The 20,467-nt window shown below is 40.2% G+C and overlaps 1 protein-coding gene across 1 annotated transcript in view; it reads left to right on the forward strand.

Annotated features, from left to right (window-relative positions):
* Positions 1 to 20,467, forward strand: part of RIMS1 (regulating synaptic membrane exocytosis 1) — a 451,285-nt gene that overhangs the window by 93,375 nt on the left and 337,443 nt on the right. The window contains 1 exon segment of the mRNA XM_074368769.1: positions 13,693 to 13,703. Within this exon segment, the coding sequence (XP_074224870.1) occupies positions 13,693 to 13,703 (11 nt within the window).

Here is a 20,467-nt window from a genome sequence, read left to right on the forward strand (position 1 = left end):
ACCTCTTGTTTTGCTTGTTGATGTGTAAATAAAAGATGAACTTCTACAGTATTTTAAAAGTATACCAGTCACTTGCTAATAAATTTAGTGCTGCCTTGGGACACATGTTCTTTGGTTGCCTTAGTTGATTTTAAAAAATATATTTCATTAACTTCTAAGATATTTTTGTATTTTGTCTCTCCACCTGCAGTGTTCACTTCTTGAAGGTAGAGGTTGTATTTTGTGAAAAGTCCTTGGTCTACTGTAATGGATAATACTGTGCTATACCATTGGAACTTGATATAAATTGCTTTCTTTTGATTGGAACTATGAATTGGTTTGATTTGAATAATGAGTTCCAATTGACAGATGATTCCAAAATAGATTCTATTATTCCCCGAATTGAGAATGGTAAACTGAGCTGATAAACATTTAAAAATAGAGAATATGGAGAATCAGGGAGGAACATGAAAGCCTCTTTCCTTTGTCCCTTTGATCTTTCTAACTCTGCCTTTCCATGTGATGCCAGAGAGCTGTTTCCACAATTTGTGAATCTTTGAAGCACTATAAGTTTTCAAATACTTGGGCTGGTCCTTTGCGGTGTCATTTACTATGAGAGCTCAAGGGGTAGCTTGGGGCCATATTTATGAGAGAGAAAAAACGTTCAGGCTTGAAAACACTGTGACTTTGAGTTATATTCCAGTATGTGTGTGTTTCTATCTGTCTGTAGGGAAGTTACATTTAGATTTTTTTTTTTTTACAGTTACGATTAGTGGAATCTCATGGACCACTGTATTCCCACAGTGGGCAAGGCAACACCTGCTCCATTAGGCGTTCCAGTGGTGTGCTGTTTCTAGTACGAGAGAAAAAGAACTGAACTCTGAACTCTGCATCTTTGTCCACATCACATTTACCCCTCCTTTCCATTCTCACTGCCACCCTCTTATTTCAGGCCCTCCTTCTCTCTCACTTGGAGTTGGAAACCTTCTTGGGCTTTCTGTCTCTTATTTTTCCTCTGCTCTAAAGCACCCCACCCAGCTTTGGACAGAGCAGCTGCCTTCCTGAAGACCTCCAGGCACAACTGCCCGTGAATAATCCCAGACCCTGTGCCGTCCAGCGCCTGGCAGCCTCACCTCCCAGCAGACATTTGACAAAATTACGTGATTTCCATACTCACTAAGTGTGCTCTCCACTCCTTTTGTCCACTTTGAGCCTCTGCCCCTACTGACTTCAGTATCTAATTGTCTCACCCACCCCATTCTCAAATCTCTGCTCCCATGTGAGTCTCTCCAAGACTCACCTGAAAAACCACCCCATCAGAATTGATTCTTCTGCTGAGCTGGGATTGTAGCTCTCTTACCTAATGCATCTATCACCTTCCACCTCTTATTTGTGTGTGTGTCTCAGACCTGCTGTGTGAGGGTATGAGCTCTATTGTGGTTCATTTTTCTTTTCCTCATTCTTGTAGAAGAGAGTTGGTAGTTCTCAATGGGATTGGACACCTACAGCCCTCATGTTCTCCCTTTATCTTTACCTGTCATTAAAGTAGGAAATTGGAGGTTAAGTTATGCAGGGAAAGGCTCAGTATTGTATGATCAGAGCAAGAGAAATTTTGTTGTGATTGACATGAACTTGATTTTTCTCCTTCCAACCTGGGCATAGGAATTCTGATTTTTTAAAAAACTTGATCAAGTTGCAAACGGTGAGGCTAGGTAGGTAATTTCTCAGTTAAAAGTAAACAAGGTTTTGGATGTGGTTACCAAAAGAGTGATGCTACAAAATCTATAAGAAAAATGACCACTTGCCACATACTTTGTGTTTTCTTCCCAGACTCTGTTTTGAATGTTCAGATTTCAGCTGAAGGGACTGATTTATTTTTCTGCACAAATTTTATATTTATCAACCAAGACAAATTTGGGGGCAGTAAAATGTATATCAATTTTAAGTATAGATAAGAAGTCATTACTTATATAGCAAAACATCCTGTGTATGCTTTTAGGTCATTCTTTCTTAAATCGCATTTTCATCACGTTACTTTCTGATTTCAAAATGTATTTCAGTTTGCTGTTGCTTCTCAAGTTAAGTCTAAAATCAAATGTCTGGATTTCTTGGCATGTCCTCATCTTTATTCATGTCTGTTGTTTCTCTTGCTCACAGGCTTCTGAGCAACATGCCAAAACTCGTAAAATATGTTAATTTTTACTTATTGATTTCTTATACATTGCTATTGTTGATCATTTTAACAAGCTGTGACCAGAATGTATTAGAAACAAGGAGACAGTATTTCTCATATAATGTCTGCAGTGTGTTTATATCTCAGACTGAGAAGAAGCCAAAAGGGCTTGAGAAGCATCTCTCTACTCTAAAATGCTCAGTAAGTGTTGGATGAAATAGAGGGAGACCCAGAAGGGAAAATGAGAGGTAAAGATTTCAAACATGCCCAGAAGGACTCAAAACTAATGCTGAGAGGGTGATCTTTGATAAACAACCAGGACCTACTATATAGCACAGGGAACTATGTCCAATTCCTTGTAATAACCTACACTGTGGAAAACATTCTGAAAAAGAATACATATGTGTATGTATATGTATAACTGAATGCTTTGCTGTACACCTGAAACTAACATTGTAAATCAACAACGCTTCAATAAAAGATGAAATTTTTTTAAAAGGAGGGTGATCTTTGGGAGAAGAGAAAAAGAAAGAGAAAGAAAAACTATTCCGCTGTAGCCACACCATAGAAGTAAGGGTGTGTCTCTACCTTGTGCAGAAGCAGCAAATATACATGCTCTTGGAAAGAGATGCAGGGGCCACTGTGATGCTAACTAGGACTTTCTTCTCAGTTTTTGGTTTACAAAGCCTTGGCCACAATGAAGTTCAGTTAATTTTCTCCCCCAGGAGAAAGGCATTATTTTCTATTTTTTTGCTTTGAGAAAACGAATGCTCAAACTGGCTGCCAGAAAATGATGGCGTTCTTACTCAGACCTCTGACTCCAAAGTTCCTTTTATTTCATTGCACAGGGGTGAGTGGGACACCCTACAAGTTCAGTCCTATAAGTTGAGGTGGTAGATCTTCACTCTTCTGTCTCTGTCTATCTGTCATTTTTATCATTATTATCATTATTATTCTTTTTGTATTGATCGTCTGTATAAATTAGTCCCTTTTCTTGTTGTGTGTTTGCTTTTATCAGCACAGCACTACAAACACACCCTGTAGGATCTCTCTTTTTTGCCTTCATAAATGCTCTTTCCTCTTCCTGAAATGTCCCTCGTGCCATCTGACCATCTGACACACGCGTACATGCATGGACATACACTCACACATACACACGCGTTACCTACCCAACAAACTACTCTCCATCACTTTAATTGGTGCGCTCCTTTCTAAAGACTGCACAGGTCTTCCAGACAGAGTTACTCTTTCTCCTTTGTAGTAGATCTGTAATTTGCATACCTTAATTTTAGCATATGTCATCACCACACTTAGGTTGCTAGGTTTAGCAAATAAAAATTTGAATTTCAAACTGGGGCCTCTCTCAGTGGTAGGAGGCATGCCTAGCATGCATGAGGCCCTGGGTTCAATCCCCAAACAAACAAATCTAATTACTCCCCAAAATTTTTAAAAATAAAAAATTTAAATGTGTATTTTTTTTAAATTGAATTTCAGGTAAATGATATTTTTTTAGTGTAAATACACCCCGTGCACTATTCAGAGCATGCTTATCCTAAAAAAATTATTTATCATTCATCAAAAATGGGACATCTTGTATTTTGTCTGGTAACCCTAACTACTGCAATGAGGTTTTTTTAGTGTTTCATCTTCCTGGTAGAGCCGTACCAAGTCTTTTTTCCTGGAATCCATAATGTCTAACACAGAGAATGGCTCATAGTAGGAAGTATTTTTTTTAACAGTATCTATATTGTTACTCCAGCTTATTCCTTCCTTATGTAACATGTATTCCTCCATGTTTCTGTTGGATGAAATGAGGATACATTTTTGTGGAATTTGAAATTACATGGTAACATTTGTGTTTTGTGAAGGTACCTTTAGATTGTAGGTTAGAAATGGTTCAGAAAGTGGAGATGGTGGAATTAGGGCAACTGGATAGGAGTCTAAGGCAACAGGCCAGGTGAGTAATGGCAGTGCATGAACCGAGGACTTGACAGAGCCTTGAGATGGGGAAAAACCTGAAGAGAACAACTAGACATGATCACTGGATACAGATGCTAAACAAGGAGAAAGTAGATGATTCCAAAGTTTCTCGCTTGGGCAGTAGAGTTGATGGTGGTGCTATTAACTGGGAGAGAAATGTAAGATATAGATCAGATCAGGAGGAATGAGGATAACTGAGGAGGTCAGTTTGGGACAGGTTCAGTTTGATGTTCTGTGGCCAGGCAGGACATGAAAAATATTTAGCCACTGCTGCAGGATGGGCACGGACAATTTAAATGAGATACCAACCAATTGGAGTGGACAACAGCCTTCAACCATCTAGCATTGGTCCTGCTGGGTGAGAGTGCTTTCAACTCGGTAATGTCCAGTTCATAACTATGGACCTGGAACTCAAGAGAGAATTTGGATCCAAAGATTTCAGCATCTTTGACCAAGAGGTGATGTTGATGCTCTGGGAGTAAATTAAATCACCAGTAGAGTCTGAAGAAAAGGGTAAATGATAGATCCATAGAGAATATTGATACTTACAAGATGAGCAGAAGTAAAAATAGTCAAAAAGAAAAAGATGGAGTGGTTAGATTTTGTGTCTGGTGGGGATGATGGATTATCTTGCTTCCTCTTCAAACTGCACATTTTTTCCTGATAGACCAGTTGTTATGTGGGAAGTGAAGTTGTGGAAACCAAGGAACTTCTGTAAAATACGACGCATCACAGAGACTGGAGGCTTGACCTTTTGTGCTACAGTAAGACCACCCTTGGTTGGACCTTGGACCAGTTGGTTGACTAGGGTTACAGAATATCATTAGCCCTCCAGGAGGATCTGCTAGGACTGGAAACAGTGATGTCCAGACAGGGAGGAGAGCAGGCCTACCAGGCAGGGGCTCAGAGGTGATGGCCCCAGCGGCCCGGCCCCGGCCTGTGATGGAGAAGAAAGTGTCGGAGGAGGACGTTGCCAGTGGCGTGTCGCTGATCCTGTCCTTAGAGCACTTTCACTGCTGTTACAGCTTTCAAACTTGATAACAGGAGCAATTTGGAGCTGATGAGAAAGCATTTGCATTTGAATTGTGCCTTGTTCTGCTTCTGTTACCGAAGGAGCTCCTGAGGAAATGAAGACTGCCAGAGTCCATGTGGTCTTGGAGAGAACACAACGCTCAGGCTCAGAAACCCATGGGTCAGCAGGCCGCTGGGGGTTTTTTCCTTACAATCCCGAAAGGTTGCTTCATCACTTGTCTTGTTATTGCAAATTATCAGTGGTCCTTTGCTTCCTAGAGCAGCAAATCTAAATTTTTGCAGTTGATATCAAAATCCAGGCTACCTGCCTTCTGTAACCCCCTCCCACCTCTATGGGTCCCAAATTATACACGCTTCACCGGGTCTGGGTCCCTGATTGCCACATGGACACACCGTGCTGGTTCCTGCTGCCATAGCTCTACCTTCTTTCTTTTCCTCAAAATTCTGTCTAATTTCTCCTTTGCCTACCCAAGCTGTTTGGAGTCCATGAAACCTAAGTTCATATATTCCAGATTCTTTTCTTAGAAAAAAATTTAAAGCGGCTCTGCATACCCTGGTATTGACCCGGTAATCCCACTTACAGGACTATTTCTAACAGAAATACAGTGCCAATATAGAGCAATAGATCTACAAGGATACTTCTGCAACAAATTGGAGAAACCTGAATCCCCACCAGTAGGAAAATGGCTAAATAAATTATATCTCGGGCCACCAGGACTTTTATGGGAGGTTCCTGCCATCATGTCCTCATTCTGGGTGTGCTGGAGCCCGTCGCCTTTCTTTTCTACCCTTGTACGGGGCTTTTCCGGTTGTTGTCATGGTGATCATCAACTGTCGTGGTGCGGGGGGGGTGTCATTTAGCAGCTGACGCATTACTGAGCATATATTGAGGCTCGAGGTCCATTTTAAGTCAAATCTTCTGCCATCTTGGGCTTCACAGGTTGTACCCAGTTCTTGCTTCTTCTCATTGCAGTTGCCTCCTGAGGCTTAGATAAGAGTAACCGGTTTCCATTCGAGGGAGGGGCAGGGATATGATCCTGGAGGCAACAGCCTTGGTAACAAAAAGGAAAGCTGCTTTTAATCAGAATGGCTGCAATCTGGTGGACCCAGTATTCACGCAAGAAACCGTCTCCTAGTAGATTCTGCTCAGCCATAAAGAGGAAGCAGGGGTGGGGGGGAGAGGCAGGGCAGGCTTAGTTCCTGAAGAACTCAAAGATATTGTTATGTATTTCCCTTAAGGAGGAACCAGAACCCTGCCCCAGGGCTACACTATTGTTCCTTCTTTCTTTCTGCATCCCCTCCCTTCCCTAATTAGCAACTGTTTGAATCTGTCCTTTGGAACTCGGGGAAGGTCAAGGAGGCTGAATGAAGCTTATTTCCTACAAACAAGAAACAGAGGACATAGAGGGAGAGACCCCATGTGGTCCTGCTCGGTATCCAAGGTAGAGTCCAGTTGTTAATACAACAGTGTCCTCTGTATGGGCCTAAGCAGTACTGACCCTGATTAGTACACAATTACAAGATGACTTGCAAAGCCTAGTGAAAGAGATCTTAGCTCTGAGCAGCTGAATTGCTCACCCATTTGTAACCAGCTCAACATAAGCCTAAGGGTGTGCACAAGCAGTGGAAGAGTATGGACATAGCACACACTACGGTCAATAGCAGGGGGAGTTGATGGGGCCAGGCAGGGGCTGCTCTGCTTGAACACTGCTCTTGTTTGAATTGTTCTAATAGGCAAGTATTACTTTTGCAGTTAAAATGACTGAAATTTAAAACACTGAGTTTTTAGTCCAGTGACTAGCGCATAACACAGAGCTCAAAGTTTGTAACTATGGTACTCACTATGACTGTTTCAAGTCTAGACACAACATCTCTCCCCTCCTTTGAACTATGGAAACACTGGTGTATACAGTTGTTGTTGTTGTTGTTGAAGTCTAGTCAGTTTACAATGCTGTGTCAGTTTCTGGTGCACAGCATCATGTTTCAGTCATACATACACATCCATATATTTCTTTTCATATTCTGTTTTATTACTACAAGATACTGAATATAGCTCCCTGTGCTATACAGTAGAAATTTGCTGTTTTATCTATTCTATATATAATACTATCTGCAAATCTCAAATTCCCAATTTATCCCTTCCCATCCCCTCCCCACCCAGTAACCATAAGTCTGTTTTCTATGTCTGTGAGTCTGTTTCTGTTTTGTAAATAAGTTCATTTGTGTCTTTTTTTCTTTTAGATTCCACATATAAGTGATATCGTATGGTATTTTTCTTTCTCTTTCTGGTTTACTTCACTTAGAATGACAATCTCCAGGTCCATCCATGTTGCTGCAAATGGCATTATTTCATTCTTTTTTATGGCTGAGTAGTATTCCATTGTGTATATATTTATACATATATCACAACTTCTTTATGCGGCCATCTGTTGATGGACTTTTAGGTTGTTTCCATGTCACTTTATTTATAATACACTTAATAGCATGGGCAAGGTTTCATTCACCATGGCCTTACTTGCAAGGAAGTTTTGTTTAGTTCTAAGAATATAATATGTTTTAAGGCAGAGTCACATATAAAATGTGCTCAACTTAGTTCATCAGAATTATCAGAAAATTTAATTGCAAGCAAAATGTTGACAAATAATTGCAATCAGTTTTTCAAAGTGAATAAGCCTTTATGAGCCAGGGTTCTTGATTTATATTTGGTGGTGATCATTGAGTGGTTCATTCATTTGACAGGTATCTGTTGAGAGTCTGCTGTCTATCAGTCAACTCTGTCAGGTGCCAGGAAGACAACAGTGAAAAGGGCAGGTAAGGAGTGTCTTGTTGTGGAATTTGTGTTCTATTGGGGGAGACACTCAAATAATCTTATATAGACATATGTTTGCACATATGTACAAATAAATAGATCAAATAATCAGAGATTGTGATGGGAGTAGGAATTTAATGAGTGTGGGATTATGATCAAGAATGCCAGAGGGGGTACACTTATATAAGATCCAGGGTGGGCTCTGGGAGAGACCAGGAAGCCAGCAAGTAAGGAGAAGCTGTCTGTGAGGAGTAGGGGGCACAAGCTCCCAGGGAGGATGGACTGTGCCCTGTGGCCCAGGAAAATGGAGTATCCTGAGTGGGGTTAGCGGTACCAAGGTCAGGGCTTGGCCAATGACTGGACTGATTCCTAGTCTGATGGAGATGTTCTAAAATAATGGCATATGTTAATAATACCAGGCCACAGTCTTAGAAAGCTTCATGAAGTATATTTTAAACAGTGAATACCAGAGTGTCATATCCAAGGAAGCATATCTAAGTACACCATAAAATCTATTTCATTGTAAAATATTACCTGTTGATTATAAATAATATTTAAAGAGCTAATATGAATACAGAGAAACCAGTGGGTTTCTTACAAGATCAAAATTATCAGCCTCAACTAAATCCTGGTCCTTTTGTCTCCAGCTCTCTTCTCTGAGCTATACTGAAAGGAATCGAGTAACTGCTTTATTTTTATAAATGACATTGCAGACTTTATTTTTGAAGTTGCTTCAAGACCATGTGAGTCACTTGTCTTTTTATATTTTTAAAAAAACTTCAAATTTTTAATAGCATTCTGTGTCAATTTACTCAGACCATCTGAATGTGTTTTTAAAATGTCTAACGTTGGACCATTTACGTGACCACGTCCTTTTTTTAGTAGTACATCCTAAAATGCAGACCCTTTGTTTTTTTTGTAGGTTGTACAAAGGACTGTGTCTTTAATAAATATCCCCAAAGTTGAGTGTAGTTTGCTCAGCAGTCGTTTACTCACCAAACATGAGCACGTGTTGCATACAAAACATGTACAAAGAGAAAAATCAGATTTTAGAGCTGAAAGAAGTTTAAAGGATCATCCAGTCACCTCCCGGCTTAAGACGAGACCCCGAGGTTCAGGGAAGTCAAGTTATCACATCTGCCCAGTGTTACTCAGGGAGACGGTGGTAAAACCTGATGGTTTCTCCGAGGCAGGGCTGCCTGCTTTCCACCAACTTGGGGCCATCAGTGCCAGTTTTTCAAAGGGATGTGATGCGTCACAATCAAGGCTTATCCAGAAAATGTGCTCTAGAGGTTTTGGGGTTTTTTTTTTTTCTTTCAAATAATCACATTTTATTTTCAGTGGACTGCTAAGTGGAATTTAAATGAACAAATGCATTTTAATCAGATTCTTTTTACCTAAATACACAGAAGACGGTAGAGGAGAAATTGGATTTAATAAAATCAGCTGAGATGTTGATTAGTCATGGGAAAAGCTGCCTCTTGACATTCAGGTGGCTACAACACCAGGATACTGTAGAGCGCATCGCTACAGAGTTTCAGGACCCTGGAGAGCTGGTTTTGACTCTTAGTTGCCAACGTTTTAAAAAAGAAAGGACTCTCTTGCCTACAGTTCTCAGATATTAACTTGCCACAAGGTCTGTTGAGGCCACTTTGTTTTGTGACTTTATGTAAATTTTTGTTGTTGTTTCCAAGGCTATGAGGAAAAGGAAAACTCCAGGTGGAATCTGTCTGTTTTCAAGCCCAGAGTTCATGACAGCAGAATGAAAACATAAACAAGAGCATTACTATTTTGGTGTGATGGGCATCTTGCTTCTTGTTGAGTATTTTTCAAATGGGAAGACGTCCTGCGTGGGAGTCAGTCATGGTGTAAATGGTCTCTCTTTCTTCTTTCTGTCTCTGGTTTATCAGAACAAAACAATCACAGATCAGTCCAGCAGACCATGGCCACTTGGAACTCCTCAAGAGTGAAAGCTTTGTATAAGTTGCAGGTTGAACCTATATAAACTGTTAATCTTTTCCAGGTTTATAACTGTCTTCACTACACTGTTTAGTACATAAGGGATTCTATCTAAACTTTAACATAATGGTGGCTTGGGGGATATTTTCTTAGAATTTTTAAAATTGGATTTTTTTTTGAAAATTCTGGTTCAGATATGCACATGATAAATTATTTTAGTTAGTCACAAATTGGCATTTTTTTTGTTACATTGCCTTGGATGGAATAAACACTGTTCAAGATATTTTTAAATGCTTTTTTGGGGGAAGGGATTAATTAGTTTTTACTTATTTATTTTTACAGGAGGTACTGGGGATTGAACCCATGACCTCATGCATGCTAAGCATGCGCTCTACCACTTGAGCTATACCCTCCCCCTTGAAACGCTTTTATGTGTTTTTTTTTTTTTTTTTTGGAACTGCTTTATTTTCTAAAACATGGTCTTCCAAGTGGCTACAACTCAAGGTCATTAAACCCTAACTCAGTGAGAATGGAGAAGGATTAGTTACTTTGTTTCATCAAGACAGCTTGTGGGAGATCGTTACTGGAATTCCCCAGTGACTTTTGTTTATTTTCACCTCCCTTGTTATTTTTAATGTAGAGGATTTATGTAGGGAATTCAGGTTATTACTTTAAAATTGATCTTTAAAAGGAAAACCCAAACCACTGGGGGCTTAGTAACATATTTTCTTATAGAAAAAAAGAAAATGTTTCTATCAGATCCATGTGGTAGAAACCCTCTTTGCGTCTTTCTTTACACTTCGGTTTGTGGACTTGCCAAGTAAATCAACAGTTCAAATCATGGCTGTGGAACTATGGGATGATAGACACTGGCAGGAAAATTGCATTGAGAGTAAGTGTTTACCCCCAAGAAGCATAAAGTGTAAGATACACCATAGATAAACCATGTTGATGGACTCTAGACAAGTCATTTGACAGTGTTATGGGGACATTTTGGTCATGGTGTAAATAGAGATTTTTGATTGCCCACAGACTGGATGGGCTTAACAGATACCCTGAGTCTCACTGCAATTCTGAACTTTATCCCAATGGTACTTTTTGGACTTACTGTCTCATAATGCTGCTCTGTGGCTTGATACAAAGGCCTCGTGAATGTCACCAGCTATTCTTTGAACAAAGGAAAAGACAATGAACAGAAGAAGCAGTCCCAGTTTTGTCAGTGGAATGAATGGAGACTACAGTTTAAACATTTAAATGATGCATCATCATTTCTCCCTTAAATTATGCTGCTTCACGTGCTTCTGTCTCCAAAGCTGAACGGGGATACTTAGCGCCTGGGGAAGGAGGGGTGTGTCTGCTGCCTAGTTCGTAAATTCCATCATTCTGCTTCTGTGTTTTAAAGCTGACTCTTATTATTGTTTTCAGAAAAGAAATAATTTTGAAATATGGGCTTTGTTAGAAAGAAATTGATTTTCTGAATTGTGTTAGATCCATTAACACATCAAGAACTAAGCTAAGGTCATAGAATTTTCTTCCTAGTAAAGAACTGATACCCCTTCTGTCATGAAGGCTGAGCTCCTCCGGTATGGAAGGACCCGTGATGCAGGGGAAGTCCACTGAGCCACCCCCCAAGTATCATTTCTGATAAAGAGAGAGCAGAAGATGCAGAACTCTGGAACACTGAGCTACCCAAAGGCGCTGCTGAAAGTTAACAGAAATTTGTTTAGTTTAGAAGTGACTGTTTCTCAATTTAATTTCCAAGTCTACACTGAGTTCCTTAACTAGTTCTGCCTCAGACTACATTTCCTCTGTGCCTCTAAGGATGAAAGTATTAAATTATAAACTCCTACCTCATTTTATAGTAATGCAATGTGGATTCAGAAAAGCCGCTCTATCTTCAGATTTCAGTTTTTTCCTTTGTAATATGGTCTCTGTGGAGGGGTGTGGGTGTGGGTGTGGACTGGGTGTGGACTGGGTGATCTCTGTGTACAGACACACCTTGGCGATATTGTAGGTCCAGACCACCACAATAAAGCAAATATCGTAACAAAGCAAGTCAAGCGAACTTTTTAGTTTTCCAGTGCACGTCAAAGTTGTTTGCACTATACTGTAGTCTATTAAGTGTGCAGTGGCATTACGTCTTAAAAAACAATGCATATACCTTAATTAAAAAATGCTTCATTGCTAAAAATGTGCCAAAACAGTTATAACACTAACATTAAAGATTACTGATCACGGATCATCATAACAAATATAATAATAATGAAAATGTTTGAAATATTGCAAGAATTACCAAAATGTGACACAAAGACATGAAGTGAGCAGATGCTGTTGGAAAAATGGCACTGACAGACTTGCTTGACCCAGGGTTGCCAGGAAGCTTCAATTTGTGAAAAATACAACGTCTGTGAAACATAATAATGTGAAATGCAATAAAACAAGGTATGCCTGCATTAAGTAGCTTGCGCTGTCAGAACGCCATAGACTGGGTGAGTTTAACAGGATTTAGTTTTTTTGCCATTTTGGAAGCTGGAAGTCATAAATTAAGGTCCCAGCATGATCAGTTTCAGGCCACCGCTCTTTTCCTGACTTGTCGATGGCTGGGTTCTTGCTTTGTCCTCATGTCGCCTTCCCTGGGTGCATGAGGATGGAGGAAGAGAGCAAGTTCTCTGCTGTATCTTCTTATAAGGGCACTAATCTTACTGGATCAGGGCCCCAGTCTTATGACCTTCTCTGATCTTACCTCCTTCGAGGCCTTGTCTCCAAATACAGCCACACTGGGAGTTAGGGCTTTAATATCTGAATTTTGGGGGATATATTCAGTTCAGAACACCCTCAAACCTAAAATGTTGTTTTCAATACATACCATTATGTTAAATCAATCTCATATTTATTACCTAAGGTTGGCTATAAATAACATCACGTGTAAACTCAAAGCCACATTAAAAATGTTAAAACCTTGCCTCCCAGCTAATGCTAAGCGCTTATGTTTTATACTTTAGATTCTACTTTAGGTTTCATTATTGTATTTTTCAAATTTACAATTAGCAGAATCTAACTTAGAATGGCTTAAGAAAGGAGACTGTCACTGAGTCTAAACTCCTTCTGCTCACTGCATGACAGATGAGTTGTTGGGGCAAGGAACAGTGACTTTATTTAGAAAGCCTGCAGACCAAGAAGATGGTGGACTAGTGTCCCAAAGAATCATCTTGCCTGAATTGGAATTCAGGCTTCTTTTATACTAAAAGGGGAGGGAGCAAAGGCAAACAGTTCCTGGTTCCAGGCAGCCTCTGAGGGGAGGTGTTAATTTTTTCCTTCCTGCAATCACTCACCGGTGGGCCCGGCCAGGGCATTTCCCATAAGCTAAACAAAGGAATTTTAGCTTAATGCTCATTACCTAGGAGACAGGGTTCCCAGAGATGGGCCATTGTGTATAATTTAAGCTTATGGGCAACATCCATTTAGTGATTAACCTGTGGCAAAAGCAATAGAATACAATGTTTAAAGTAGAAGAAACCGATCCAATATGGAGTCAGATTTGTTCTTCCCTATTACAAGGACATATTGGGTGGCCAGGGGTTGGTTCAGGGATAGCTCAAGAAGTACTTTCAGGATCCGAGGCTCTCCTTTGTAATGTGAGCTTTATTCTCTTCTCTTTCAATGGAAGTGTTTTCTCTGCCATTTCAGAGATGAAATCAAATAGTGCAAACTGACCTCGGAAACCCACCAGGCTACTGGAGGGCGGTCCTCAGGGAAAAAGAAAAGGTGGGCGTGGGGAATGACACTGCAAAGCTCCTTCATAGTCTGCCTAATAAAATGGCACAGGGTTTGATGATTATACAAAGTTCAAAGTAATAATGAAACTAATGTGTTGGTCTAATAACTGGAAGGCAGTAACTAATCAGAGGTAGCAACTGGTCTACCACCACAAATATGCATATTGAAAAATGCATATGGAAGGACAGATCAATTTGTCACTATAGTTTTATTGGAATTTTAAATTTGTTCTGATAAGTCACTTTTTCCTTGGAGTGATGACAGCATTTTGTCCAAAATATTTTTCAGTGTCTACTCTGCACAGAAAGTATAATACAGAAGCAAATTAATTACTTTTGGAGGGAGGCAAAGTTCACTTACATATAATTTTACAAAATAGACGATATAAACTTTTTCATATTAATGAAGAGTTGCATTACTTGCCCCTAAAATGATTAAACCTTGACACAAGTGTTCAAATTTAGCTTCATTTTAAAGTAATAGAAAAAAAGAATAAGATACTTATAAGCTAGGTGATACTTAGGTGCAGCAAGGTTTTTTGGAGAGAGATTCAAAATTCCTGGTTATAAAAAGCAAGCCGGATAAAATTCAAAAGGAATGCCAAAGCCATAAAATAAAATAGCCATTTAAAATATTTAATGAAGTGTGAACAAAGCTCTTGTGCTTTAAATGGTTGTCCCTTTCATTAATTTCTTCTCTAAAACCTGAACAATTAGGCTGGAGTGTTAAAATCATTCCAAAACTTAAATAGCACTTCTGGGAGTGAGGTGTTTTGAAGGAAGTGTTATTGCATAAGGATTGCAAACATGAAAATAATTTTATCTCATTGCGGAAATCAAGGTGTGTTTTCTAGGTGGGATGAGTGACAAGAGAAGAAGGAAATTTTATTGTAATTACAGGCAGCAGCACCTTTAACAATATGCATGAGGGAAACTAGCTATGTAGGCTACTATTCTAGAAACTTCAGAGTTTTTTCTCATGGTAAACCAAAGTTGATAGGAAATCAAAATGAGTAAAACATCTCTACATTGCTTTTTGTAAAAGAATCTTTCTTTTGCAGTAAGTACTGTGCTGCTCGACTCCAAGAAATAAGTAAAATAGCTTGCTCTTCTTGGAAATTTCTAATGGTGAAATAATATTAAAATGTGTACAGGTTGAAAAAATATGCCTCTCGTTCATGTTCAGAATTATGGGTGGAAAGAGGACAAATCCAGTGTGGAGTGGTCGCTGAGAAGGTTTAGAGGGGCTGCTGTCCGCAAGGAGTCCCTCGGTGTCTTGGTCTCCCTTTTCAACTTGGTATTTATACTCTGAATGTTCTTCTGCTATGCTATTTAGAGACAGTCACCTGCGCTGTTGGGAGTTTTAATATTTGTTTCTTAAATTTAGCATATTTACTGTGATTGGGGCTCCAGTGGTCCCACCGCTTGTCTGCTACCGTCGGATGCAGGTGGGGCAACCAAGGGACTCCAGCTTTCTGACTGGGCCACTTGCTTAGCAGGTCCTTTCTCGTGCCTTTTCCAGAGCAGTGGTCTTCTCCACTCTTCCTCCCTGTGCTCTTCTATTGTTCTTACGGCACACGCCCACCCCTACGCTCTCTGAGTTGGGGATCTATTTGTGATGTTTTTATGCCTGTCTCCGCGGTTAGGATGTGAACTCCGAGAGTGCAGGGGACTCGACGTCTTTGCCGCCCCCTCCCACGTACCCACCATCCCGCCTGGGAAATAGGCATTGCTCAGTATGTTTTTACTGAAGGGAAAGCGAAGTAAAGAAATCCGTATTTCCCCCTCGGTTTGAAAGTGCGCATTTATCACGTATCTGTATGGTGACAGATTTTAGTCTTTTTTTCCTTTTGGGTCTATTTGCTGCTTGTACTATTTTGTTTTAATCACTATAACTTTAAAATAAACTTTAATACTGAAAAAAAAAAAAAAAGGAATGAAGTTCCTCATTCCTTTACTGTTTCAAATATATTCTGACTAGTTTAGTTTATTTAGTTTTCCAGGATGAGCTTTAGAATAATTCTGGCAGATTCCAGTAAGCCTCCCATTAGGCTTATTCGTAAATGAATCTACCTTTTTAAATATTGAGTCTTCTAATTCCAGAATTCCAGATCCAGCATTCTACTTCCTTCATATTTCATGTGTATTGAATTAGACGTCTAGTTTTTTGTTTGTTTTTAATATACATACTTCACAAGTCAAGTTAAGGTATTTTTGTGGCCTTTTTTCCCGTAATGAATCATTTTTACAGTATTTTTCTCTGACTGTAAGAATGATTTTAATTGTTTTTAATATATTATAACTGATCGCCTGCTCAAAATCTAATTTCAAGATGTAATTTCATTTTATTTTGGAGTGTTTTCAAGGTAAATAATCATGTCAAATGCCAGGAACTTTATTTCCCCCTTTTGAAGTTTTAGGTTTCTTATTTCCTTATTGAAATCCGCTGGGAAGGACTCCCAGAACCACCCTAGATAACAGTGGTGATGATCACGGCCATTGTTTTATCTTGACTTGAACTGGGCTGCTGCTGGTGTCACCAGTGTGCGTGGCCCTGGCTGTTAGTGGTGAGATAATCACATAGACTTAGAGATTCAGGCAGAAATATGGTTACAATATGTATATCTTTTGTTATATAAATTGTATGTTCTGCACTACCTTTGTTAAGTTTTCCTAGTAAGATTCTGTTCTTCTATAAAATAAATTGGCAAGAATCCCAACCCTCTTGGAAGGCTTTAGTCATGTAGAAACATTTTGACAGCCTGAAACAATCTGAATCCAGCATTTTGAGAAAAAGAAGTGTCGTTCTTTGGCAACCTAGAATTTTTCCACTTTCATTAATATACTTTATTGTGCCTTTTTCAACTTCATGTTAGTAAAACATTGTTATTTACTAATGTAGCATGAAGTGGGAAGGGCTGCCAGAATTTCCCACTGGCCTCACCATGGTTGTTTGTCCTTAGTGGGATAAGATGATATTGGTGGAGTATTTCTTTTTAAAAATTATTTATACATTTACTTTTATGTTTATTTTTAAATGGGGGTCCTGGGGATTGAACTCAGGATCTCGTGCATGCTAAGCATGTGCTCTGCCACTGAGCTATGCCCTCCCCCCTTGGTGGACTATTTCTGTCTTTCATAGTTGTTTCTTCCAGTCTTCCTCTTTCATAATTGGTGTTGTGATGTTAAAAAAAATACTTCCTTCACTACCTGTGTTGCTTTCCTGCTGTAAAGGAGGACAGATGAAAACCAGCTTTCAGCATCTCGTTACAATTTTGATTGAAAAACTCTATCTGGCAGACACTTCTCAAATTTCAGATATTAAGTCACTGTTCACTATTTTTTAGCATCTATAAACATTTCTGAAACTAATTTGTTCTTTTTATTCATTTCAATCAGTTTCTGAGAACTGGGGCAGGAGGTAAACAGGGAGCAATGTGAGCTTACACTTTTACCCTATCTTCTTCTTGGATACAGATATGGCTTCTTATAAGTCAAGAGACTAAAAAAGTCCTGCTTCCTAAATCAAGCAAAATAAAAAAAAAAATTCTTAGGATGTAATTTAAAGTAATAATCCAAACTTTCTGCTTTAAGTCATTTATTTTGCATTGTTTGAGCTCAAGCTACAGAAAATTTTCAAGTTGCAAAATTGAATTAATCAAGTGTACCTGGGAGACATTAATAACATGAGGTAAATATAGTTTGGAAAACGGATGCTTCATAAGTTCATTGCTCCTAAGATTTGGTAGAATGGTTTCTACTACTTTTTTTTTTTTTTCAGCCTCTCATCTTTGCAAGTCTTCTTGTCTTCATCCTAGAGTCACACTTAAAGTCCGCCCAACCAAATAACCCCTTCTGCAAGCAAACAAACAAGCCTCCCCCAGTGCATCCTCTGCCCTTACAATGCTGCTCCATCTTCTCCTTCCTCCTCACTACCAGCCTCACCAAAGGAAGGGGCTCCTTCTAAAGCTGCAGGGGTTTCACTGCTGCCATTGCCAATACACCGAAACCTGCCCTCTTTGGCCACAGACAATATCCAGGTGGCAAATTCAGTTGTTTTGCTTTTCCGTTTTCAAACTGCTTGCTCCTCTTTGAGCATTTGACACTGTTGATACTTCTCTCCTTTATGAACTTCTCTCCTCTCTTTACATTTAGTGATAGATGCTAATCCACCCGGATCCTCTTCATTAACCCTTCCTTCAAGGACTTCTTCCATCAACTCTCCTCCACCCATTTCTTCAGTGATTTTCAACCACCACCACGATGCACATCCATGCAGACATGCGTAGAGAGACATGTCATGTTGTGCATTCTGTTGACTCAGTATTGCTGTCTGTATATTCTTCAGTCATAGGAAACGTCAAACACCCCAAAATAACTCAAATACTCTGCTTAAAGTCATCAATTCCGTGCTCTTTCTGAAGCCATTAATCTCAGACTCAGCCTAAAGGCAGAACCTCAGTGTCCTTCACTGACCACAGAAGACCGTTGATGGTCTGCCTCTGTGCTTCGTCCCCAGGCCTTTGGTCAGCCCAGTCTGTCTGCACACCCTTGCTGTGCTCCCATCTTAAATATCATGCTTTCTTGCGTCTTTCTACATTTCACTTTGTGTTTCTCCTGTCCTGAGGTGCATTTTCCATTCTTCTGTATCTGGAAAAGCACCAATCAGACATCGGAACACAGTTCAGATACAGTCTCATCCTCATAATAACCATTCATTTCTCTGCGTTCCATAGTCCTTGGTTCATGTGAACCAATTCTATTAGTATTTATTGTTGTTTATGCCTGTTTCTCCCTCCTCCTCCCCCAGGCACTAGAATGTATTCTTGAGGGTAGGAGTAATATGTTATTGTATTACATAAGCAAAACATTTTGCTAAATAGTGAGTTCTATTCAGGACATAAAAACAGGCAAGTGTTCATTCTCATGAGTGGAAATAGTCTAAAGCTTTGACTAATCTAACATTCATTCCTATCATATATTTGGATACCAACTCTAGACATGGTTGTCTACACCAGTATAAATAGTTTTTGAGGGCTGCATTGTAATAAATTTGTATTTCTTGAGAATTCCAGACTGTCAGTTACCAGGAACATCTCTCTGGTATTTGGGGAGTAAAAAGATCGTATTCTGCCCAAAATCTGGTGCAGAAAATTCTACAGAGTAAGTGAATGGATGATGAAGACATGGAAGTTCTCAAAAGACTTGCTCATTTTCTCATTGTCATACCCCTATGATGTAAGCTGCCCAAATGATTTTTTTTTTAACATTAAAAGTTAAAACTAAAGACATAGTAGGGGAGAAATTTGCTCAGATTCGCAGCAGGAGACGCCAGGACTCGAAATGATGCCATTCTCTGCCCTTCAGCGTCCATCTTGCTGCTTCACATAGTTTCGCTTATAACTTGTAAACTTCCCTACAAAGGCAGTAGGTTAAGAACACAGAAAATGTTCAAGAAATGTGAATTATCAGGACTTTTTAGAAAGCTGCTTGGACTCTGTACTGAGAGAAGCTGGTGCTCAGACTCCAGCTGGAAGAAAAAATTATGTTATTAGCAAAAAGCAGTTCTGAAACATACAGAATGTGAAAGAGGACGTAGCCCCTCTGGAATCCATTGCAGCCAGACTTGGCAGTAATACCGTCAACGTCTGGGAAGAGAATTTTTAAAAAAAATAGATTGAAAATAGCATCCTAAAGATAAGACGTTTAAAAATACCTCCGTGGGCCTGGTGAGAACAAAAGACCAAAGATGCACAGAAGGTGCGAGGGGAGTGGGCAGTGATGGAGTCGGATTTCACTGAGCAGAGGTGAAAAGCTTATGCGTTGGGAAACGAGATCACTAGTGATGCCCGAGGACCCCCCTCCTCGGCCCTCCCCAGGGCTGTGTGAACAGGTAACCCGGGGCAGAATCAGGCAGGATGCGATGAAAATAGGATTGGGCAGCATAAGAGTGGTCAGCCAATGAGGAAGTTGAAAGTCAAGAACACAGGCTCACATGGACGTCACCTGCAGGCTGTTTACCCTTTCATCCAATGAAAGAAGATCAGCGACATCCACATCAGAAATCCCATCAAGGAGGGACAACCCCGGGAGTCATTGTCCCTGCTCGGAGCAGAGCCTGCGAGCCCAGGCTGCTGGAGTCCTCACCCCCATCCTCGGGGTCACAGGTGCGCTTTCTAGCCTCTAATGAGGCGTCTGCTTTTATGTGGTTTCCACGGCAGTCAGCCCACCGGGTGGGCAGATCATAAGCGACTTATCACGACTCAGGGACTGAGGTTGGGGCAGAAATGAGGGAGGACTCAAAAATAGCTAGGAAGGTGATGAAGGGGGTGACGATGTGGTGGGTCGGGGGTGTGGGAAACCATGCATCACCACCCGGATGTGCTCAGTGATCTCACTGTCAGACCCGCGGTGCAGCTCTGCTTGTCTCAGTTCTGTTTCTGCAACGCTCAGCCCCCTTACCTAGACCTTCCCTTCTTGAAACTGTCTCCCATCCTGTCTCCTCCGGCATCAAATCGTAAGTTACGTGAAGGCAGTGGTCATAGCTCTCATGCTCAGAGCACTTTCCAGAACGCCCGCCTGCTTGCTTGAGTGGACGCACAGATGGATAATGAACGGAGGAGTTCAGCCGCCTTGCTGACCGATCCCTTCTATGTCCTCTGACTACTGGGTTTAAACTTACTAAAATGATGAGGTATGCCTTTTTGCTTGTGGCTATAAATGTATCTGTGTGTGTCGTGAGAATTCATCGAGGCTCTC

The sequence above is a fragment of the Camelus bactrianus genome, chromosome 8 (genome assembly GCF_048773025.1).
Source record: "Camelus bactrianus isolate YW-2024 breed Bactrian camel chromosome 8, ASM4877302v1, whole genome shotgun sequence".
NCBI lineage: Eukaryota > Metazoa > Chordata > Mammalia > Artiodactyla > Camelidae > Camelus > Camelus bactrianus.